Source organism: Heliangelus exortis, chromosome 1 (assembly GCF_036169615.1).
Source record: "Heliangelus exortis chromosome 1, bHelExo1.hap1, whole genome shotgun sequence".
Lineage (NCBI taxonomy): Eukaryota > Metazoa > Chordata > Aves > Apodiformes > Trochilidae > Heliangelus > Heliangelus exortis.
In genome coordinates, this window is record NC_092422.1 from 161,216,100 (window position 1) to 161,240,339 (window position 24,240).

The 24,240-nt window shown below is 39.9% G+C and overlaps 1 protein-coding gene across 1 annotated transcript in view; it reads left to right on the forward strand.

Annotated features, from left to right (window-relative positions):
• The first annotated feature begins 774 nt into the window (after nucleotides 1–774).
• Nucleotides 775–24,240, forward strand: part of VWF (von Willebrand factor) — a 131,053-nt gene continuing 107,587 nt past the window's right edge. The window contains exons 1-9 of the mRNA XM_071733387.1: nucleotides 775–921; nucleotides 2,435–2,489; nucleotides 3,033–3,191; nucleotides 4,196–4,298; nucleotides 4,383–4,591; nucleotides 11,493–11,617; nucleotides 18,624–18,840; nucleotides 20,892–21,014; nucleotides 23,971–24,082. Coding sequence (XP_071589488.1) covers nucleotides 892–921; nucleotides 2,435–2,489; nucleotides 3,033–3,191; nucleotides 4,196–4,298; nucleotides 4,383–4,591; nucleotides 11,493–11,617; nucleotides 18,624–18,840; nucleotides 20,892–21,014; nucleotides 23,971–24,082 — 1,133 coding nt within the window. The 5' untranslated portion in view covers nucleotides 775–891. The remainder of the gene's footprint in view (nucleotides 922–2,434; nucleotides 2,490–3,032; nucleotides 3,192–4,195; nucleotides 4,299–4,382; nucleotides 4,592–11,492; nucleotides 11,618–18,623; nucleotides 18,841–20,891; nucleotides 21,015–23,970; nucleotides 24,083–24,240) is intronic.

Here is a 24,240-nt window from a genome sequence, read left to right on the forward strand (position 1 = left end):
CATTCTGAGAACTGCTTGTGCACAAGGCAGACATGCCTGCTGGGACTACTAGGAGGCATATTTTTATGGGTTTGTATTGTTTTTCTTGCTTTGAAGTAAGGACCTCATTCTGTGAACCAGTGACAAAATACGATTTACGGGAAAACACGTTGCTTCCTGGCCCCTTTGTTATTTCTAGTAGCTATTAAAAATACAAAGTGTGGGACATTGAAAGGTAAAGTAAGGTGTTATCTGCTTTGCATTTTTTGCTTAGTGCCCATCTCTGTAAACAAGTGTATGCATGATTAACTTGTAACTATGTGTTGTTCCAGAGGGTACCTCTATAAACTATTGCAAATCCAGAGACAGAATGTGTTGATTGAATAGAATATGACAAAATTTAAACATGTTCATCCCTGGAGAAGAAAACCAGCTCAATATGCTCTCTAATTATTTTTCTTTTTCCTTCTTTGAAGCAGTTGTTCACCAGAAGAAATAATACACAGCTCTGTGGTCTTTGATGTATGGAGCACCCTACTATTCCTCTTTAACAAGAGTATTTCAAATAAATATGCACCTACTGGCTCAGTGAGTGAGATTTGTCACACGTACACATGCAAAATATATTTCAAAGACTTATCTGTCATGTAAGTTTCAAAAACTATTTCCCCTCATTGTAACTTTCTGGCAATTAGGCTCCTGATTTACACGATAGCAATTTAATCTATTGTCTTGAGAGTCTGACGGATGTGACGTTTGGTCTTTATCTTTCCTTTTTAAATGAACAAGAGTTCCTGGCTTGTACAAAAACAAGACATTTCAGACCAAAGCCATTCCAGTCCTATCTTCTGAAAGAACACAGGAACAATGGTGGTGTAAGCTATAGGTGACAACTGGAGGAGCTTCTCGTTCATGTGCAAGAGGAATCTCGCACAGAAGAAGGTACATTAATTTCTAATGAAACCAGTGATAAAATTATAGAAGGTTATGGACTGGCAGATCTTGATCATATTCTGATTTTTTAGTGGAACCTACTGGATTAGATTTAGGGGAAATGTCAAGTCTGCAGCTTGGAACAGACTAGGAGGTGAAAAGGGGATGATGAGAAGGGTTTTATACCTTTTTTTTTTTTTTTTTTTTCTTTGTTTACTTTGTGAAACTGAAGGGTTAACAAAGAAAACTAGTATCTGATTTGGTCAGAATAACACAGTGCATGCACTAAAAATCCACTAGCAAGTGTGTAATCTGAGAATAATGACTACTGTTTTCTTTACCTTTACTTTGTTGTCTCATTCCCATGCAGTTGCCACTTCTTGGCTGTCTTGCAGCAGTAACAGCCTTCTATCAAATTGATATTTGCAGCCTTATATTAGGCTTAGTTTTATTATAGCTCTTTCTTTTCCTGTGTTTTGCAAATAAGGCAAACTCAGCATTTATTTATGTGGCTGTGAATTGGACCTGCATAACTGGCATCAATAAAAAGAGTGTATCTGTAAACTGAAATCAGAATTTGCCATTGCAAAAGTCTTTAATTGGAGGGTTCTTTTAGGGAAAGGTGTATCTGGTCTCCTGGTGTTACTATATTAAGTATGGTTTAGTTAAGCCTCTATAATTGTTTATATGAGCCCTGAAATTAACTCACTTAGATGGAGCTACTTACAGCTTTTTTAATGTCTTGGCACAGAACACACACCTGTATGTTACCATCTGCATAACACTCATATCCTATTATTATTTATAAGGGCCTGACAGTATGTACAGGAGGGAGTTTATAGACATATGTAAAGGCTGATGTTTTGGCTGTAGAGAGCAGGAGGGAAGGCTAAAACTGATTTTGGCAAATGGAAATTTTCATTCTGGGTCTCTATTCTGTGCACAATTTCTTCCCTTTACTTCTTGCTTCTTATCCCAAGTATATTATAACCCTGAAACCAGTGGATTATAAGCACTTGGTTATAATGGGCTGCCAGCCAAGCCTGTTGGCTGATGCAAAACCTATATGTTCCTTCCCTTTGTGGATGTTTGGGCAGGATGCAAATCTTGTGCAGAGGAGGTGATTTCTACTGGAGCCAAGTTGTCTGATCTGGTCTGGTGTTCTTCTTCATGTCATGTTGTCTGATAAATAATGCTGTGTACTGAATGGCTTTATGTGTGCAATGTATTAACTACTGTAAATCAGAGTATCCATGTATGATGGGTTGCATTTTCTGTGGAGGTAGCCAGCATTTCTCTGCAATGGGAAGTGGAAATGGGAATTGTTATTCTCCCAGATTACCTATTTAAAGAAGCATGAGTGGATAACTGAATTATTGTGAAAGTCTGTATGGATTATGGCTTTTGGCAACATTATAGAACCTCAAAAAAGCCTTGTTAAAGAAAGGACAGAAAATGGTGAGTTGTTGTGACACAGACTAAGCATCTCAAACTAATATTCTAGTATCTCTCTTTTCATCAGATGCTTCTCTTGGCAGTGATGCTAACAAACCTACTTCTGGCCACTGTCATATCAGGTAGGAAAACATGTTAATTTTGTGTTATCTAGGAGCTACAATAAATTTTTATTGATTCTTCTGTGAGGTTCCTATGCCACCACCTCCCCTTCCCACCACCTTGACCCCTTTTGCCCACCTAATCCTACAGTCCTGTTTTAGGCAATATTCTCATCACACTAGAGACATTGATAAAATTATTTCTTTTGGCTCTCAACCTTGCAACAAGCACGGTGAGTCACAAAGACTCCTCAAAGTCACTTAGGCTGAAAGATCTATAGGGCTTTACTACTGCCCTGCTGATTTTATTGGGACTGAATGGCTTTCCTGAAAGGATCAGGACTGAAATTACCCATGTGGGCCACTAGAAATAAAGCAAAAATCCATTTCACTATTGCATATAATAAATAAAAAAGATCTGTGCTTGATCCTATGTACTTTCTGCCTAAAAGCTAGAGCTGAAGGTCCAGTGCATGCAATGGTCAATAGCCAAAAATTCCAGTAGAGGAATTCCTGAGATACTAAATGATTGTTTTGCAAAATATGTTGTGTTTTGATATCCAGGATCATCAGGTTCATCATTCCAGGAGTCATCAGTTTCCCGTTGCAGCCTTTTTGGGAATGATCACATCAAAACTTTTGATGGTTCTTTCTACAATTTTGCTGGGGACTGCAGTTATGTCCTTGCTGGGGACTGTCACAAGCGCTCTTTCACACTCCTAGGTGAGGCTGAGCAAGATACCAAGAAGTAATAAATGCAAAATGTTGTAGGGATGTGTCATTGCACCTGGATTCCACCAAGGAGGACAAAAGAAAAGTAAACACCCTTTGTCAGACAGGATGGACCACTGCATAAAAAGATCTTGTATTTGCTCATGTGAGAAAATCCTGCCACTTTGTCTCCTAAGGATGGGCAAGAGATGATGTGAGGATCAAAACTGTGTATTACTTTTATACCAAACTCTTTTCATAGGTATTCTTATATTCACTAATAAATGTTCTGTATTAGTTATCATTTAATATTACTTTTCACTTGACTGCAAGTAAATTAAAGTAAACTGATCCCATCACTCTGAAAAGGAACTGTGTAGTGATTTAAAGAATTTTCATCTTTAACTTGAGTAATGTGGCACAAAATTTTTGTGTGTAGAACAACCCTACCTGCATATGTGAAGTATGAACTGATGGCAGTATTTTGTGTGATCTATCAAAACCAAAGCAAAAAAAAACCCAACAAAACCAAACAAACCAACCACGAGTGAATACTCTTGTGCCCAATAAAGTATTGCAAAATATAAAGTATGATAATATCTATTTTTGATTTCTTTCTTAGTACAGGTGTTGGGGTTTGATATTTTTTTTTTTTGGGTTCCTGGCTGTAAAGTGCAATTTGCATTGATGAGTAAATTGTCTAGGTCTGAGCAGAGCTGGCTACCCCAGACCAGGAGATCCAGCATGGGTGGAACTTTAAAGTCAAAGCTAAGCAATGGGGAAAAGCCAAGAAAAGACTCTGAACTCTCCACCTCCTTCTGTCTCAGAGCAAAGTTGTCTCCATCTCTATCAATCTGTCCATTTCATGGTTAAAACTATGGGGTGGAATCACTATGGGGTGAATATGGGGCTCTTGAAAATGTTAGGTGATAAGCTCCCAAGCCTGCAACATTTACTTCCTAGCTGTCCTCCTGAATCCCAGAACTAACAATATTTCTTATGTCTCCTCTCTTCAGGTGACTACCAGGATGGAGAGAAAATTGGCTTTGCTGTGTATCTTGGAGAATATTTTAGTGTTCGCTTCTCTTTAGATGGCACTGTCAGGCAGGAAGACAAAAGGTACCTGGGGGAACAAGTATTCCAGCAGAAAAAACGTGATGTTTTTTGTGTCATATTCTGAGAAATTCCTATCTCTTTTCACAGGATTTCCATACCTTTTGCCTCCAATGGAATATTTATAGAGAAGGAGGCAGGTTATTATAAAATATCCAGTGATGAGCATGGCTTCGTGGTGAGGATTGATATCAGTGGGAATATTCAGATACTCCTTCAAGAAAAGCACTATAATAAGACATGTGGGTTGTGTGGCAACTTCAATAAATTTGCTGAGGATGACTTTAGAACTCAGGAAGGTAAGACTGTGACTAACAATGTATTTTAATGTATGTTCTGTACACTTGTCCTGATGGGTGATTCAACAAAGGTTTTGCTGATCCAGCAAAATATTTCTGCCAAACCTGTCAGGTATCTCATCTTGATGTACTGAGAAAGCTGTCTAAATTCTTTCATCTTGCTTTCTCCTGAAATGAAATTGCTGTCACATCTCTTTCCTGATCAAAGTCCAGAAGTCTGAATTTAGCACTTTGAAAAAGCTTCAATCTTGAAATACAAAGACAAAGCTAAAGGCTAAGCCATTTACAATATAGTGTGTGGGAAGATTGACTATCAGAAGACCCAGCAAAAAAGATGTGAGGCATACTCATTGATTCAGCTTCTAATTTTTCATGAGTTAGACAAGTGAGAGTAAATAGTGTTTCAGTAGCAGAATATTAAGTCCTTGGGTTTGTACTTGGATTTGGCATGGGATGCTGTTCTATAAAGGAGTTACCTTTCAATGACATTTCTCTATATGAGCTGGTGGATGGGAGGTGCACTGTATTTCACTCCAGTTCCTAATGAGACTGGGAGAAAAGACTGATTTTCCTGCTCTAGACACCTTTATGCAGAGTCTGACTGTGGAGAAAGAGTAAGAGTTTTGGAAAAGCTGTGATAATGACTTTGGATGGGTGATCTTGAGTTGTGGTACTTTGAGTATCTTTTAATGCTTAGCACTTACCTGCAGAGGGAAGGTTTAGAGTAAAGTTAGTTAATATATTAATATGTTAAATTGAAAATACAATGTATGTATTAAAATAGATGATGCAGAAAATAGAAAGGAAGACAAAGCAGCTTGTAGAAGAGGCTGGAAGCGCTCCAGAGATAAGTCTTACTGAAACTTGGGACACATAAACATAGCTTCAATGTACAGAAAAAATCTGACTTCATATTATATTAAAATGATCAGTCCTTCAGCTTTGTAAGTAATAAGAATCAACTCACCTCAAAGAATTGCTTGGCAGGGGCTCGGTACCTTGATATCTGAATATACTGAATCTAAAGTTCACATCTTTTTCCTGAGATAATAATTAGGAGTGAGGCTTTTATAAAAAACAGGAGCAGAAGAGACTGTATTGCTTTGGGCTGTTCAAATGTAGAAGATTCCCTCCTGCTACTCATATTTATTTTTTTTTAATTTAAAAAAAATTATTTAGAAATACTGAATTTGTTTAACCTGATGGAGACTGCATTCTCCCTCTTACAAAAAGCAGTGCTTGCACAATCACAGATTTCCAAACTTAATAAGGTGCATGGCAGGGTCATTGCTTGGAAGAGCTGAAAAATGACAGAAAGAATATGTGTAAAGCTTACAGTATGAAGGCAGCCCTGGATGTTGTAACCTGAGTGGACACATAGATCTGTGAGTTTAGCCTGAAGAATAAAATCGTATCTCAGCAATTCTGCCAGTTTTTTACCCTGATACAACAGACCTTTCATTTAAACTAATTTTAAAGGAATTAAAATCAATTATGTTTGAATTTGTCGTATCAGTGCAGGACGTCACTACGCCCACACATTGTTTGTCTCCTTGGCAGCTCTGCTGGTGGGGTGGTTCATACAAGAGTTTCTTAACTTGCTCCAAGTGAAACCAGGTTTTGGATAATCCAGACCATTTTTTTTTTTTTTTTAAATTGTGAGGAGTACCATAAGCAGCTGGAGGAGGTAATACTCTTTTAAACAAAAGATCCAGGCAGCCTATTTGTAGCCTATTTGAAGCTGTTTGCCTTTTTTTTTTTTTTTTTTTTTTTCCTCCACTGCAGTTTTATTTGCTCTCCTTAGAGCCTGATTAGAACTCATAAAGGTCAACCCAACCCAGGATGTGAGATACCAGCTAGAGGGGAGGAAGGGTTACCTTAAAGTTGCTGGCAGACTGAGCTCTTCTGTTGATGTGTTCATTGTTTCCTGTTAAAATCTAAGCACATTTTGATTTATCAGATTGGGCCCTCAGGTCTAACCCATTAGGTATATTTTTGGGCTGGATTTGTATTGATGATAAATACAATCAAATCTCTGAGCTGCAGAATAATATGCAAGGGAAGCACAGTGTACAAAAGGAAAAAGACAACGACCTAATGTTGCCAAGATGACTGTCATCATCTCATCTGGAACCCCCTGGGGACCACTCTGCAGATGTAAGAGGCAAAGGAAGGGAGACAATGCTAGAGGTTATGCCAAGCAGCTTTCCAGATAGCTGAGCTGTGTTAAACTTTCTTCTAGACTTTTTAAAGGCTGGGCAGGCACCTCAAGATGTGCAACCCTTTAAACTGCTTTGATTTATGCTGAAATAGTGTCTTGACTGGTTGCTCATAGTCTTTGCTGGGTAGCAAGGGAGCCTTTAGGAACCACTGTGATGGAAAGAAGTCTGCAGTTGAAGAGGTTTGCTCTTCTTTCTCTCAGAGACTGTGGCTCTCACAGTTTCAAAGCTAATACAATATTTTCCTATCATCTTTGTATGTGCTTGCACAAGAGGAAACAGATGTGATCTGATGGCCTGTTTCTAGGGCCTCTCTGGGGCACCAGAGGACTAGCTCCCAAATTTCTGACAAATCAGTGTTGTAATGGATAGAATCTAGTCCATGAGCAGTATTTCCTGTAGCATCATACATTTAGTCATTGTTTCAACAAAATGGCAATACTTATATTAAAACCGAATGAAAATGTGATTTTTCCATATTTTAGGAAAAAAAATCGCAGGTTAGTAACACACGGTTAGTTTGGTTTGCTCCTAAGAAAGTGGATTATAATATAGAATGTCATTAATTTGATTTTTATTGTTTTTGGGTGGTGGTAAAATAAGAGGCAAAGCACCTGTTATATTTCTGGACATTTCCACTTACAGTAAGTAAATACAGGAAATGTGAAGGATGTTTAAACTTGGTAAACAGTGTATAATTGTTTTTCTTTTCTCTTACTGTATTTACACTCATGTTCTAATCATGGCATTCATGGGTCCTCAGTGTGTTATGGTGTGGAAACTAAGGACTGATAGTTTGAGAGGATAACACACATTGCTTCTGTATACACTTTTGGTGTTCAGCTAATGAGATCCTGTAGGTCTAGGTGATGTGACTCAAGCTATGATGCTATAGCAAATTAACACCAGGAGGAACCGGCTTTGGAGGTAGTGGCCTTAGGCAGAAGCCCTGAAACCTAAAAAAAAAAAAAAAATAAAAAAAAATTCTCCCTGGTAGGTTGCAGACTAAGTCTAATTCAGACACAGGATGGGGTTCTGAGCCACTCTCATTGACATAGTTGCTTACTAAAGTAGCTCATCCAGCAGAGGAGTGCTCATGTCCTGTCTAGACTTACAAACAAGATTGATTATATTGTACAGGTTGCTTGTTTACTGGATGTGGCTGTACAAACAAGGCAGCTGCCCCTTGAGAGTTTGTTCTCACACTTCAATCATACCCAAAAAAAAAAAAAAAACAAAGTTCTTGGAGACTTTACAGGGTTTTTTGTTTGGTTCTTTGTTTATTTGCCTCTTGCCTGTCATCCTAATCATAGAATCATAGAATTGCTTAGGCTGAACAACACCTATAAGATTACCCAGTCCAACCTTTAACCTAACTCTACTAACTTAGCTCTACCAGCCCACTACTACACCTTGTCCCTGAGCCCTGTATCTATACAATTTATAAACACATTCAGGGATGGTGACTCCACACTTTCCTGGGCATCCCATTCCAGGGCTTTTTAACCCTTCCTGTAAAGAAGTTTTTCCCAACATCCAACCTAAACCTCCCCAGGCACAATTTGAAGCCATTTCTCCTTGTCCTCTAAATATTTATAAGTGAGAAAATATTGACTCCTACCTCATTACAACCTCCTTTCAGGTAGTGGTAGAGAGAAATAAGGTCTCCTTTAACTCCCCTCTAATGAAGGAATTGGTTTCTCCTCTGCTTTTTCTTGCCAGCTAAACTCTGGTCCTCTATAGCCACCCTGTGAATTCTTCCAGGACTTGGTAACTGAACGGGCTCTGCTTTCTGACATCAACCTACACTTCCAGCAGGTTGCCAGTCTTCCATTACATCAGAAACACAAAGCTGAATCCTTTATAGATGCTTAGATATCCATTCAGCAGCCTTCAGCTGTGGCATTTGAGTATCTTACCATCATTGCCATAAGCATTTTATGACTGGAGCTCCAAAGCACAGGCCAGAAGAGATGACATACATAATACCATGGGGGAAATCTGACCCAACACGGGCAACTTGATCCTGAAATCTCCTCGGGGTGTGCACACATCCACAAGCTGCCAAAACCCCAGAGCCCTGGAGTATGGAGTGGTTGAAGGGTGTATCTTACCTTGCAGCAAGTGTAAGGCAGGTTCTCCTTGATGAAAGAGGTTGCAGTTCAAGCTCTGGAGAGTTGCCTATGCCACTGGAGATTGAGCAGGGAGAAGCAGACAGCATCTGCAAGGAAAAATATGATGTTTCAGATATTGTTTTCATTCCCAAAGTAATATACATACAAATGACTTATTTTGCAGCTTCCATGTGTGTGATACTTGTTAACAGAATCTTTTAGAGCATGTTTCAAACTCACAATGATGGTAGTGTGTATGATTATTATTTTCCTCAAAAAATAAACTAAAGTTTTGGTCATTCTGAAATCCAAATTTCTTGGCATTTCAAAGGATGTCAGTAATTTGATTTTAGGCAAGTTTAAAGTTTTTGCTTGGCCTAAGTAAGCAATCTCATTTTCTTTCTTGTGTTTTAATTTGAGAGGGGATATCTTCACAAGGGAACTTAGCCATAATTTACAATCAGTACAGTTGAAGAAGCCTTGCTTTGTGCTTGTCTCCATTATATGGAAATTATCTGAGATGCCAGAAACCTGCACTCATAACCCTCTTGGCTTTATTCAGAGTTTAGAATCAAAGTTAGATACTTGTATTTTAAGTAAGAGTGCCTTCATCACTGGGCACTCTCCTTACAACAGTATTAGGGACAGCTCTTTACCTCTCTTGTGTTTAGTGTTCTTAAATTCATATCCATTGGACCAGAGAGGGCAGGAAAAACTTTATAGCCCATGTCTTCAATATTTTATATAATTAATTTGGTCAAAACTATGGATCAAGTTTTGGTCAACTTCGCAAATCCTTTTGCTTGCTTGCTAAACCTTGTAAAACTGCATGTAAAAAAACACAAAGAAAACAAAAACCCAAACCAAATGGAAATCAGACCCCTATTGCTTGATAAATAACCAACCTGTGAAAGTCTACATACCTCTGCTCACAGTATTGTTGTGTCTTGAACAAATTCTTGCAGATATTTTCCAGGGACCCTGGGCGAGTTAACCTGGTGGGACTATGGCCATATGGAAGGTTTGCAGGAGGTCCAGAGAGGGAGGTCAGGGCTCCTGACTCCCACTCCTGTTCCTTCAGCACAAGGTGGTTATTGCTAATGCTTTGCCTTTCCTGACCATAAGTCTCAAATTAAACAAGCAGCATAGCAGTATCAGATTTCAAAAGGAATTGGTGATTTTGAGACCCATATCATAGTGAACACTGAGTTTTCTGTCAAGAGTGAACATCATCTATCTGCAAATCAGATAAGTGAGAGCTACTCTTCTGACTGGAAAAAAGAATTAAGGAGGTGGAGGGAGGAAGTCTTGCCCAAACCTTGGCAGTGTGGTGTGTGGTCCTTGGTTTGCTTGGATTTGCTTGTTTTTTGTTGTTGTTTGCTTGTTTTTCCTCCAAAGGAAACAGAGAGATGAGGGCAGCAATTAGAGCACTAAAGACATAGTCCAACAGAACACCTCTGGTGGCCCTACCTGTTGCTCAGGTGGTTAAGCACCCAATTTCCACTTTACAAGAAAGTCTGCTAAAGGCAACTGTCTTTATTACACCCACCTTAACATCCTCTGTGTAATTTTTCACAATTACCCTTTAGTTTTGGAATAGTTTTAGTGTTCAGTACATTCTATGTATTTGTACTTAATGTACAGCAGGCAGCTCAATGAAATTTTTCTTGTATATACATCATGATATATAGTAACAATATGAAAAATATCATATAGCTGTATTTTAGGAACCTTTCTTTTGTTTTCCAGATACAGTCAGGGTCATATTTCAACATATCCTCTGCATAAATTTTACAGAGCTGAGAGGGCACCATTAAATTAACTATTTTGTAGCATGTATCCACAGAAGGAAGCAGAGATAGTCCTCAAATCAGCCAGGCCATGGGATGCAAAAGGGGGAAACATTCTTTTTCTGAGGAACCCCAATTCCCAGAAGGATGGAGCAAGATGAGCAGATACCTGGCTTGCATCTTCCAGGTAGCAGCAGCCATACAGATCAATTCCTTCAGTTTTACGTTTATGCAGAGTGGATGCAAGTGGTGTCAAGTCTGGGCCAGGAGCTGCTTGTGAGATCATGGGCCAAAGCAATTTTATGATGTATCTTAAGTTTCCTTGCACACAACATTTAGTTTGATAGAAGGAGAAAATTAAGGCTAACGGGGATCAGGAATACTAATAATTTCTTTTGTTATGGAGGGCAGCTTCATTTTATTTGTCTCTCTAATAGCTCTTGTGTTTTATTGACAACTTTTAAATAGTGGAAAAATGTGTAGGCTGACCAGCAAGTAGCTCCTACCCTGTTCATGCATGTGTGAGAGGTGCTGAGAGTTGCTTTCTGCAGGCTGTAGTCTGTCTTTTATCTTGGAGAGGTCCTCTGCAGGAGTCAGCCCAGATCAGAAAGTGACTTTTCCACAGTTAATCTACTTAGAACAGAAATTAATTTGATGCAACAGTTTTTATTTTTAAAAGTAGATTTTACCAGGCTATCACTCTGATAGTAGCTGATAATGACCCCTTGTTGCTCCATGCCCTGAACAGCCATGTCTTTTTCCTCTTCTTCGTTCACAGGGACCCTGGTGAGAAACAGTTATGATTTTGCAAACTCCTGGGCTTTGCACAGTGAACACAAGCGGTGCAAGAGAGTGCCAGCTCCAAGCAACACCTGCCACATTTCATCTGATATTGCAGACAAGGTCGGTGCCACAAGATACCATTCTGGTTTCAGTCCTCCCCTGCCTGAAGGCAGCTTGCTTGCCCTTTGGTGAAAGAACACAAATGCTTCCTTGAATCTGTGTGTGTACATAGCATGGTCCAACTTCAGCAAATGGTTCAGATGTGAGGTGCAGGAGATACCTGTTCCTGGTTTCTGAGGTGCAGCCTGGTCTGGAGCAGCTGCACCAGGCACCCTCTTGCTGCCGCACTGGAACGAGGTGCACGGCTCCTTGTCCATCCTGGCAGAAGTTAACCATAGGGGTAGTGAGGACTGTATGGAGGTCCCTGCTGTGGTGCTGTAGGGTCAGGAGTAGGCAGAAGGTGGAATTGACACATGGGCAGCCCAGGCTTGTGCTGTTCGTGGGCACTTCCAGACTTTCCATGAGCCAGGACGAAGCTCTGGGGTTGTGGTTCCTGAGCTGGTAACCATGTGCCTCCCTGCAGACTCTGGCTGGTGACAGCAGGAGAATTTCTGCACTGGGCTCTCTGGTGCTGTAAAGAAGTGATCTTAGAGGCTGCACGTTATGACTGGTGCCTTATGTACTGCAGCCTTCAGAAGGGAACAGTTTACTCACTAGTTAGTGAATGCAGTTTTTCTCTCCTCCTGCACCCTGGCTGTCACTATTCTTTCTAAAACCATGGTGCATATGTAGTCCCCTTTCTCTCTCCCCCAGAACCCCCAAACCCAACATGCAAACATCAATCAGATAAATGAAGAAACCAATCAGCTCATCCGAGTCTGAAGTGTGAGCTGTTGACAAAGAAACTTTGGTGTTACTTGAGATAGGTGTATTTAAGTAGTTCCTGTATAATGAAGTAATTAATTCCTTCTCTGATTCTACCAGCAGGGAAGCATCAGTTCTGAAGTAGGCAGCATCACCACAAATAGTATTTGTGAATATGATGCAGTTCCTATACATGGGAGTCACCACACTGGGGAGATGCTTCAGCTAGGCTATTTTTGACAGAGATGTCCTCTGTTAATGTTGCAAAGGCTCCAAGCTATTACCTTTGCCAGAAGGAGGAGACTCCTTCAGCTAGGCATATTGATAGTATCTATGATTAGTTTAGAACTTCTTGTCTCAACCAACTCTGTGACCCTCTTTGCTGTATCATTTTTTTTTTCCTTCTCTTTTATAAATATAAATATGTTCCTTGTTTACCTCTAAGGTAACAGTGTGGACACATGCTCAGGGAGGAAATTAGCTTTGAATATATGCTGACAGCATGTGTTATTACGGATTATGATTGTCATGGTGAATTGAGCCTTCATTCATTGAGGGCTTGCATCTGATCTCGTGCATTTTGGATTTTGACCAGAGAGACCAAGATTTAGCCCTTAAGTCTCATACTATGCAACTTCTATAGACTGATACTTAAATAATAGACTATAGACTAGGCTTACATAATTTCTCAAGAGTAGTAGCACTTCCTTGTATCTGCTCTACAGCTAGTATGAAAGCTGGTTTCCTAGTTACCTGGAAAAAGCTAACCAAGACTTGGACGAGCTTGCAAGCTTCTGATTATTTACAACTCCACTAAGCTTTTGAATAGAGATGCTTGTATTAGGTGTGTTCTGAAATTCAGCAAATCATGCTTGTGCCCCTTAGCACTGTAGCTTCAACTTCCCTGCCTGAAAACTTGGATGAGGAAATACAGGTGGGATTTCATGTTACATGCCTGCAGCCTGTGCTTCTTGCTCAAGATATGGTGTGCACAGGGCATTTCTGTCAGGGTCTGGAGTGATTGAATTTGGGTGATGGTATGTGGTGCAGAGGATGTTCCAGATGTGCCAGAGCAGGGCTGGATCTTAAAATGGGTTGTGGCTGCTGGAATTTTATCTGTTCAGGCATGTTTAATGTTTAAAAAATGTCAACATTTCAACTGAAGCCAGGGAGCGGCATGCAGGATGAAGTCCTGCACGATGGGTAGACCGCAAGTAATTTGAGTTTTATGCAGACCACGTTAAATATTAATGCTTTGTAGGATAAAGTTTGCTCTCCCTCAAACCACGTGAAATTATCTTCTCTCTCTTGTGAGTTCATGAGCTCACAGCATTTAACATCAGCTTACTTTATTCACTGTGCAGGAATAAACACAGCGCTACTCGTAGCAGTCAGGCCAAACCAGTGCCTGCTGAAGAATGTAGAGCTTTTTAATGGCCTGCTTTGTTTGCTTTGCCTCAGCTTCAGGAATGTAAATCTCCCCCTTCTCCCGAGCTCCCTCCCTGCCAGGCAGTCAGCTGTTAGGTGAAGAAAACAACAGCTTTGGCTCAGTGAGCTCCTTCCACCCCCACCACCCCACTCAGGGTAGATCTGCAGTTTTCTTTGCTCTCTCTGTCCCGTGCCCCCCTTCTCCCACAGCATCCTTCTGCCTTCTTCACAAGACGCAGTGAAGCCAGAAATCCCTGTTGCTCTTTTAACTTTAAATCACAGAAAACAAGGGAGATTTCATGTGCTTGAGTAAGGAAGAGCTCTTGTCTTGATTAATGGTGCTGTGTATCAGCTGAAGGTCTTGACTCTGCTCAGATGCTTACCCTGCTGATGCTCTGGGCCCTTCTCTCCAATGCACAAACACACTTGGATGTCTGTTTGACTCCTGCTCTGCCTTCAGATGCTGTTTCTTTTCAGGTGTATGTATTCCCTCACTAGGGCTGGATGCCACTTGCCATGTGCATGGTAGAGCTGCCTGCTGGCTATCCTGTGATTCAGAGAGCATGGGTAGTGGTAGAGAGAGGGAGATTCAGCCCCCTTACCATGCCTTGCCTTCTCTGTCTGCTTTTTAAACAGTTACCAAAAAGAATGAGCACTTTGTGTTGTCTGACCTATTTTTGCACCACTTGGGTGTGATGATTTAGGCTACCTGTTCACTGAAGAACTGCGGTTTAATAGCCTCTCAGATGATGAACAGTATGGGGAACATGGGTCTTGAAGTATAACATGGAGTGAAGTGGATGACTGTGGTAATGAAGCAGCCCTGAAAACAAAAATATATCTGTTTTACAGAACTATAATTGATTTATACTTTTTTTTTTTTTGTTATCTTTACATCCTAGATAACACCTTTAATAGAAAGGATGCATAGAAGCCACGGTTCACTGTTTCTTTCTATTTTTTTCTTTCTTGTAAGGAATTTATACCTATAGAATGTTAGATAAGAAAGTGATTGAAATTGTAAGCTGAATCAGAATTCACCTAATTTTTGCTGTTGCTGAATTTGAGCTCCTGCTCTGCAACTGGTAAAAACCAATTCTACTCCTATCTCATGGTGTACTTCCATATGCAATAACAAAATAGCATCTATCTGAATCTTTCAGATCTTTCAGATCTGAAAGCGTGTGGGAGAGGTTTTCAAATTTTGGATTGTAATTGGTAATGCTACAGGTCACAAGCAGGTCCAGCAAAGTCATGAACATAAAATATGATAATACATCTCAGTGAAAATAAGGCTCACTGTAGCTAAAAATCTAATTTTTCTGCTTCTGAAACATACAGGTTAGCTGAATCAGCATCTGAAGGGATGTCTGTGAGTCGTTAGTATGTTTGCTCAAAACTACAGCCAGCATTTGGTGTACTAAACATATTGGCTTTGGATGTTTTTAACTTGGGAAGATGGGAGGCTAAATAATTCTCCCTTTGAGGGAACAAAAAGATCATGTGTTCTGAAAAACCACACTCAAATATGGCACCAAAATACAACCTTCCTGAATGATTTGGAGAAAGTCTTCCCTGTATTTATATATCATAGGATTTAAATTCAAGGGAACAAGAAGGTGTCTCTGCTTACTTCTGTCACTTTTTTTTTTCTCTCTCTTTAATGGCAATTGTTGAGCAGCAGACAAATACAGTTCATGCAGCAGCAGAAGGCAATGCCTCAGAAATTGGAAGAATGTACAAAATTCCACCTACAACTCTGTGTGGTGGGACTGGGGCAACAAGAAAGTCAGCAAGTTTGTGGTTGCTGAGGATTCTCAGTGCCAGGACACTGACAGCCCCTTTGCAGAAACAAAACAGAACTCATGCAGAAGTCAAGGGAGGACTTGCAAGACTTTCAGCTGCATTTAGGATACTGCAGTCACTTCTGCCAGTTTTAATCTTACTACCTCCTGCACTCTAAGCACTGTTTCAGCCTGAGGCTTCACTCCCTGGTCTGTTGGTTTCAGGTATTTCTTGGCTTCCAGGACTGTTGCTCCATGAGTCTGAATGCTACACAGCAGTGGGTGAGGCTGCCAGTATTTGGTGCTCACCACCTATGTGCATTGTCCCCTGAATTGAGGATCAAGGACCTGATAATAAAAAATAAAACCAATATTGGTTTAAATTGAAATCGGAAGGGTCTGTTGGAGGACGTCTAGACCAAGCCCCAGCTTGCTACAGGGCCATCCTGGGTCAGGTTGCTCCACGTGTGGTGGTTCCACAGCCTCTGAACACTTGTCCCAGTCTTTGACTGCTCACATGGTGAAAATTTTAGGGGGGTTTGTGTCTGTGTAGATTTATCCATACTTCAGCTTATGCCCATTAATTTGACACATTAGCTGGGATACATCTAATAGATAGGAAAATTTCTTGTATAAATATATATATTATTTATTTGCAAATATATAAATAATATATAAATCTCTTGTATAAACTCACTGAAAAATCTATAGCAAATTCAATGGTAAGAAAACATTTACACAGAGAAAAAAACATTTCCAACATATATCACTTCATTTTTTGATATTCAGCTAGAGCTCAGTCATTAGATAGGTTGTTATTGAACAAGACAAAGACAGAAGAACAATATAGAAAAAATGTTTGAACATTTTTTTTCCTTTTTTTTTTAATGTCACTTTCACATATAACATTTAGTAAATATGCTCATAAAATACTGGTATTACTAGTTGTAGTGTTACCTGTTGTACAGTGGAATATGGAGAATCTGAGTTTTGTCAGTTGAGGTGTGTCACCTTTATAACATGGCTGTTACCTTTTTAACATGGCTATTACCTTTTTAAGAAAACTTATTAACACAGCCCCTAAATGGGCTTATTGCATATACAGGTTTTCTGTTGTGTTTGATAGTATCTGGATCAAGGCTTTGATCCGGGAGTTGCTGCACTGCTCATCCTCTGAATGGCTCTGATCTCACTTGCAGTTATATCAGTTTCATCTTGAAGCTCTCCTTTAATAGCTTTTTTGGCTGCTTCTCTTGTTGTTACTTCCACCCTTAGGGCACTTTTTCAGTTTTCACACTTTTTTCATACTACTGTGTAGTCTTAGAGCAGCACCAGTCATCCTTTATGCATTTCCTGCTCCCTTCTAGTCTTTTTTCCCAGCTGCTTCAGCAGAGTGGCTGCTATCTGGCCAACAGAATTATTTTAAGGTGGAGATAATTTTCTGGAGGACAATCATATTCAACTCTAATGGTGCTCAGTTGGCATTGCTTTAAGTTCCCTGAGGCCTTTCTCAGAAACCTCAAAACCTCTTTGTGAATGTGGTTGTTCAATGAGCACTTTGCTAAACTCTGAATATATTCCCAATGTGCCAGACGTTTCTGGTTGGTTTGTTTTCATAAGCAAGATGTTCTCTCTCGGTTCAAACATGTCCTAGCTTTAGCTGAGCACCTGGTCAAAACACCCTTTAGCAAAATCTTTTCTACTCAGCAGTTTTCCTATACAGGTATACCATCTCTCATTCAAGAAAGGCATCTAGATGTCTTCTGAACTTTTTGGGGCTTTTTTGCTCCCCATTTTTCAAGTTTTCATCTCCCAAAAAATTAAACCAAGGAAAGATTTTTTCTTCTTTTTTTTTTTTTTTTTTTTTTTTTTTTTTTTTTTTTAATTTTTATTTTTATTTTTTTATTTTATTTTTATTTTTTTTTATTTTTTTTTTTCTTTCTTCCCAGCAACAATTTGTATGTGCTGTTACCTCAAATACTTGTTATGGTATTCAGGAATAATGCATCCTTACTGTGAACTACTCTGAAGAACATGTCCCCCACCAACCACTATGTATAACACCTGAAATACACAGCATAGTTGTGTCTGCTTATGTGAAACATTGACAAATAAGTAGAAGCAAGTTATGCTTTAACTGTTTGTCCTATGGTTGTATCAGAAAAATTGTTATTCCACTTATCACAACTCAGTGTCATCCTTTCAGAAAGTTCCATTGAGGACCTCAGACTTAGTGAACTGGGACATAATGCATACACAAGAGAAAGTCTATTTGGGAGCCCTCCTTGTAGAACACAGCCATAAACTAAATTTCCCTTAGGTTTTGTTTCATGTACAGTTAAGTTTCATCTTAGTTTGCTGTCTGAAAGGAGAGGTCTGAGTATCCTTCCTCCCACCTCACTGTGCAGTCCTCTCTTTACACTAGCTGTCACCATGCTGATTTAATTCACAAGAAGAGCAGAACAAATTGCTTTTCTTCCCTGGGTTATTTTTCTGCCATTTAACTGAGTTAAATTGACCTGGGACAAGTGAGCAGGAGTGACAAGAACATGTGGCTAGAAGTGGGAAACAAATCTGATTACTTGGATTCCAGTGAGACTTGGTCTTTCATTCTGAAAGTTATTCTGTTCCCTCATTATCCAAAAGATGGACTGGTCATTTTTCTTCCTAAGTACCTCAATTGTACATTTCTGTTCCTGACAGTCCAGATGCCATCTGGTTCTTCACTGATCCCTCTGTTTGCTGACCAATTGGCTGACATGTTTTTGTGTGAAACATACCTTATATGACATGATTTTTTAATAATCAGTATATTAGTGTACCTCTGTGTATATATGGACGTGGCTGTAGCTCACTGCTAACTCTTGACTATGATGTTCTTCGACTACATGGTAGTGTTAATAACAATGATGTTATTTAACAACAGTGGTGGCAGTGTGTTTGGAAAAGTTGGGTTTTCTCCCTTCTTCCTGAGACTACAGTAACTAATTTTGTCCCTTTTCTTCTCTCTCTCTCTCTCTCTCTGCTTTTGCTTCTCACTTGTCATGCAGGGAGTCATGGAAACCTGCCAGCTGCTAAGAACATCTTTGACCTTCTCCCGGTGCCACCATCGAGTTGATCCAGAGCCATACATTGATTTCTGTGAAAGAGATATCTGTGCCTGTACCCAGGGCTTTGACTGTCACTGCTCAGTGTTCCTTGATTACACAAGAAGCTGTGCTCATGAAGGAGTGATTTTGGATGGCTGGCCTGAAGAAAGCTCATGCAGTAAGATGACAGGATTATTCCTAGGCTGCTTATCCTAAATGAGATCATGGCTGTCTTGCAGATTTATGTTCTGCAGCTAAAAGCAAAAAGCAATGGGTGCTGTTTTGTTTTTTTTTTAGAATGTTGATGTGTTTTGAATCAGGCATGGCAGGTTAAAATCTGACGTGCCTGTCACTTCCATTTGTCTGAAGTGCCTTTGGTCTCTGCCCTTTCAGATCATCATCCCCCACTTTTTCTAAAAGTTGTTGTCCCTAAGGCAATATTGTTTGAACCATATATAAAGAAGATCCTGAGCTGCTGCATGTTCCTCTATGGCATTCAGAGTCAGTGAAGATTTATTTGATGGACTAGGATGCTTACATATGGTTTAGATGTGTGATGTTATCTAGCCTGTACTTACAAGACAGCATCCTCATGACAGGCTCTTTTTAACAGTTGCTGGTAAAGACACTTGTTTCATACTCTAGTTGCTTGGAACAGTTCAACTGAAATGGTGATGTTGCCTCTTTAAGCCCAATTTTGTCTAAGTTAAGAGATTCTGACTGCATCATGAAATGCTGTCCTTGTTATCCCCATTTTGGTGAGGTCAGAGGTCCTGATTGCATCTCTGCCATGATTTTGCAACAAGGAAGTGTTTAGATTGACTGGGACAGATTGGTTTTATAGAGGAAAGGTCATGTTTGCACCCAGGGTTGATATACACTTATGCTTCCACTAGAGAACCCCAGTTAAATACATAATCACAGAAATAATAATAACAACAATAAAAAAAAATCAATCCAATATCATGTTCTCAATGATTTTTCCCATGCTTTCTACATTACACAGGAAAGATGATTTTCTCAGGATGTTTGTGTAAACCAATTTCATGGGGTAACGTGACTGATTTGTACTGACAAGACTCTACTTTGGAAAAGATATTCTGCTACTGACTACCACTGAACAAAACTGTGTCTCCAGATGTTGCAAACCAGTTGTTTGAGGGATTGTACAACACTGGAGAGTTTTATCTCTAGCAGTAATTTGTTACCTATCCATTGGGATGTAAAAGGGATCTGACTGGAAACTTGTCTCCTTGCTCAGAATGCAAGCCAGAGAGCCTGTTTTTTGCTAGGGCTGTCAGTACCCATGCTGAAACCATGAGTGAAATTAATCCACCTCTGTTCCCAGGAGTTTTAGAGCTAACCCTTGACTTCACAGTCCACATTTTTTCTGAGTCGGGGAAAAAAAACAAGTGGCCTGCTGCCATAGCAGGAGCTTAATTTTCCATCACCCTTCGTCTGTTCTGTGATGCTTTCTCAAGAGATATGGTGATGGTTGTATTGGAACCATGAAATGCTCTGCTGTGTTGGAAGGGCTCTAGTGCTGGTGCCCAAGCCCTGCAGCCACAGAGGGCAAGACCACTCCATCACTACCCTACCACCTTCTTCAATAGAGTATTTGCTGGGAAAGGGCAGGGTCTAATCTCTTCCTCCCACTCCATGCCAAGGCAGTCTGGCAGGGTGTATCTATGCATCAAAATGAAGGACTGGCTATGGTGTGTGCTTGCATAATGGCCTAGCCAAGATAATATAGCAGTGAAGATACCACAGCATGGGTGTTACCATGTGCTGGCAGTTCTCTGGAAGAGGGTGGGATTTCAGAGTCCTAGCTGTCTCTTGGTTCTCTCTGGAAACAAACCAGTGTAAATTCACAAATGAGTGGAGTAACCGAATAGCTTAAAGGCACAGAACGTGCCTTACTCAGAGATTATTGCAAAACTTCCCCCTATGTTTGTTTGTTCTTAATGCTTTTAGTTAAGACTCAATTTATTGGAAAAGAAATTGTCTTCAACTTCTTAAGTGTTTACTAGGCAACTTGACAGACAAGATACTGCATCAAACTGAAAATCAAGTGTTTCTTAAATGTTCTGCTTTTGAAAAAGAGATCATTGATTGGAGGGGATATGACCTTTTTGGTGTCTCTTTGGTTCAACTTCTGATAATTAAGGGAGTTCCTTATTTAAGAGTGACTGAGGCATTGGCATTTCTGATTTCTTTTCATTGTTTCAGGGCCAAGATGTCCAATTGGCATGGAGTATAAGGAGTGTGTATCCCCTTGTGCAAAAACCTGCCAGAGCCTGAATATCAATGAAGTGTGTCATGGACAATGTGTTGATGGCTGCAGCTGCCCTGGTAATTTATTTAGTGGGTTATTTACAGAGAAACATTTGGCAGTGTTACTACCTATTTTATTAGAAGAAGGAAAGCTGTGTCTTCCCTTAAATTTTCCTGCAATCAGAAACATTTTTGAGGGACTATGCCCTAGAATAAACCAGTTTCTATGCTGCCTGTATGCTTACTAAATGAAAGGGCTATTTTTTTACACCCAACTAAAAAGTAAATGTTTCTTTGAAAATCAGCACCATCTCATACTCTAGGATAGCCTGCCTTTCTTGGTGAAGGACCACTTGCCATTGATGTGTCTAGATTCCTTCTGAATTGCTTTTAGTTAGAAGCATCTAGCTAGAGGAAGAAAGAAAATAGAATACACTGAAGTTTTACTTACAGAAAAGCAGTACATGTACTGGGGTCACATTGTAATTTCAAGGATCTTAATGATTTCAGATGAACAATTTCACTAGTGAAATTGTCACTACAGTAACATTCATACAGGCTTAAAGAGGGTAGGCCAAGCAGGCTTCTAGCTTTTTTTCACAGTCTTCCTCCTCTCTCTATTGTATTTTATACAGCTGCAGGGAGAGAGTTTCTTTTTAATAGGACTATCTCTCCATTTCACCCTTCCATTCTGGACTTCATGCAAATGCACTGAGTTATTTACTGTCCCTCTCTACAAGATACCAAGGGTGATGGAGGTTAATCAAGAACATAATTTGGGTTCCAAACCAAGGAAGTGATGACAATATCAGCTTTGTTTAAAGGATTGTTAATTACATTCTGAGACATTCCCAGTCATTTAGAGGTGTAGTATTTTCCTGTTCAGCTGCCAGTCTGTTACTGACTGGGGGTGTAAAGCTGTCATTCTGTGGCAGGACTTGGAAAGGTTCATGTGAAGGGTGACAGGTGATGTAACTAGGCACAGGGGCTTCTTTTGGTGTGAAGGACCTAGCTATTATTTTTGTGCAGTTGTGGGAGTGCTGGGAAAAGCTGAAGGAGTTGAATCCACTGGCCATGCCAGAGGATACATCAGAGCATTCTGGCTATGTCCTTCCTTTTGTAGCTGCACTGGTCAGCGCAGGCAAGGTCTAAGGGGACAGGAACAGAAGAGCAGAGGAACAAGAGCTCATCAGAAAGAGTGCCACATAACGAAGAAGATGTGTAGAAGGAAGTGCATGAAATTTGCTACAGGAAAGACATGGACCTGTTGGAACACACAGGATGAGACAGTTGAGGTTGTTCAGGCTGTAGAAGAGAAGAACCTGGGAAGGCCTTATAGTAGCCTTTCAATATGTCAAAGGGGCTTATATGAAAGATAGGGATAGACTTTTAAGAAGATCCGGTTGTTATGGGGCAAGGGGTGATGATTTTAAACTAAAAGAGGGTACATTTAGACTAGATATAAAGAAGAATTTTTTTTATGATGAGGGTGATGAAACAATGGTGGCTGAGGTTGCCTAGGGAGGTTGTAGATATTCCATCCCTGGAAACATTCATGGTCAGGTTAAATGGGGCTCTGAGCAACCTGACCTAGTTGTGAAGATGTCTCTGTTTATTTCAGGGAAGTTGGTCTTTTAGAAATTAGAAGTTGGATGTTTAAAGGTCTCCTCCAACTCAAACTCTTCCGTGATTCTATGAAAAGAAAAATGAATCAGCAGTTAAAATCTTTTGCTGTTATTTGGTGCACTTTCAACAGGGAAGAACTTTGATTTGGATTTCATAGAAAGCCAGGAGGGTGTCACAGATGAATAGAGAAATTTGAGATTTAAGATGGGTGTTATACCTTCTCTTTGCTTTCCTTCAGTGCTCCAAAAGTAAAAAGGATGTGTTCAACGAATGTGTCTTTTTTTTCTTTAAGTGCACCACACGGTTATTTAATTTCTGTAAATGGAATTACTGTTGCCAGGGAAAAAAGGCAGATGTTCTGTTTTCTTGTGCTCTCTGGAGAGCCACACCACTCTTAAATGCTCAGATCTTGTTTTGAGTGCCTCTCAATGGAAGGATTTTCTCAACAGCAAAAATCTTTCCAGGCAGCTATATGGCAAGAGTGGGAGTAAGGGACTTAACCGTGTCTTGCTGTCAGTGATGACTGCTGCTGCCAGGGAAAAGGGCCAAAATCTATGCAATCAATTGAAAGGAATCCTTCAAAGAGGAAGGAGATGGGTTTTCATCATTCAAAATGTTTTTCTACTGTGGGTTTTTAAAAACAGAGAAATATCAAATAACTATCAACATGGGCATCTAAGAGAAAGAAACTTGTCCTTGCTCCTACTACTAGCTTATAGTGCAATTTTGGGCAAGTCTTTTAACTCATCCATGCCTCAATTTATCTTTGTGAGATAAAACACTCTATATATAGAATAGGTAATTATGGTTGTGTAATATGGAAACCTCAGCAGTTGAATCCAAGTTGGGCGGTTAGTCTTTTCACTTTTTGCTTCTGCAGCAGTTGAAAAGAGAAACCACAGATCCACATTATAATGTTTGTTAGACTTTTATGTTAACCAACTTTGTTCCTTCAGTCTCTACTTTACCTCCTCATATGTCCTCTTTTGACAAATACAAAACTTGCCCAGACATCATTTTGTGCAGTCAATAAAGCTCAGGTAGTTTTCAGTCAGGTTTCTAGATGAGCTCTGATCAAACTTGATTGTGCTCCCTGTGCTTGATTTGTATATGTTCTAAAGATGTGTGTTACGAACATGGGGATTGGCTAAGAAAAGAGCTCTTCTGGGAGCACCAGACATGCTCAATTCAAGACCATCTGAGGAAAAGGCAGCACTTGAAGTAGACACCAGCCCCCGCGAGGCATTTGGCAAGCCTCATTCTGTATTGCTGTCTGTGACTAGCTATGGATAATAATGTATCTGAAGTCTTGCCAAAGTATATGAAGAACTAGAAGATCTAATCATATTTATGTTTGTGTCCCTGTGTGTGTCTGCCACATGTATTTGCTTCTACCCAACCTATCCAGAGGGGAAGCTCCTTGATGGTGAACATTGCATTGAAAGCTCTGACTGCTCGTGCATCCACTCTGGAAAACATTATCCTCCTGGCTCCACCATCTCCCAGGACTGCAACTCATGGTAAATTCAGTGTTGCTCTGGTGTGGTTGCTATTGCTCTAGATAAGTACTGCACGTCATGTAGTAATGACTCTTTTAGAGGATTTTTCTAGACATCTCTTTTAAAAAAAATTTTCTTTCATTGGCAATGGACCCACTCTCTTATTGTAAATGCTTGCA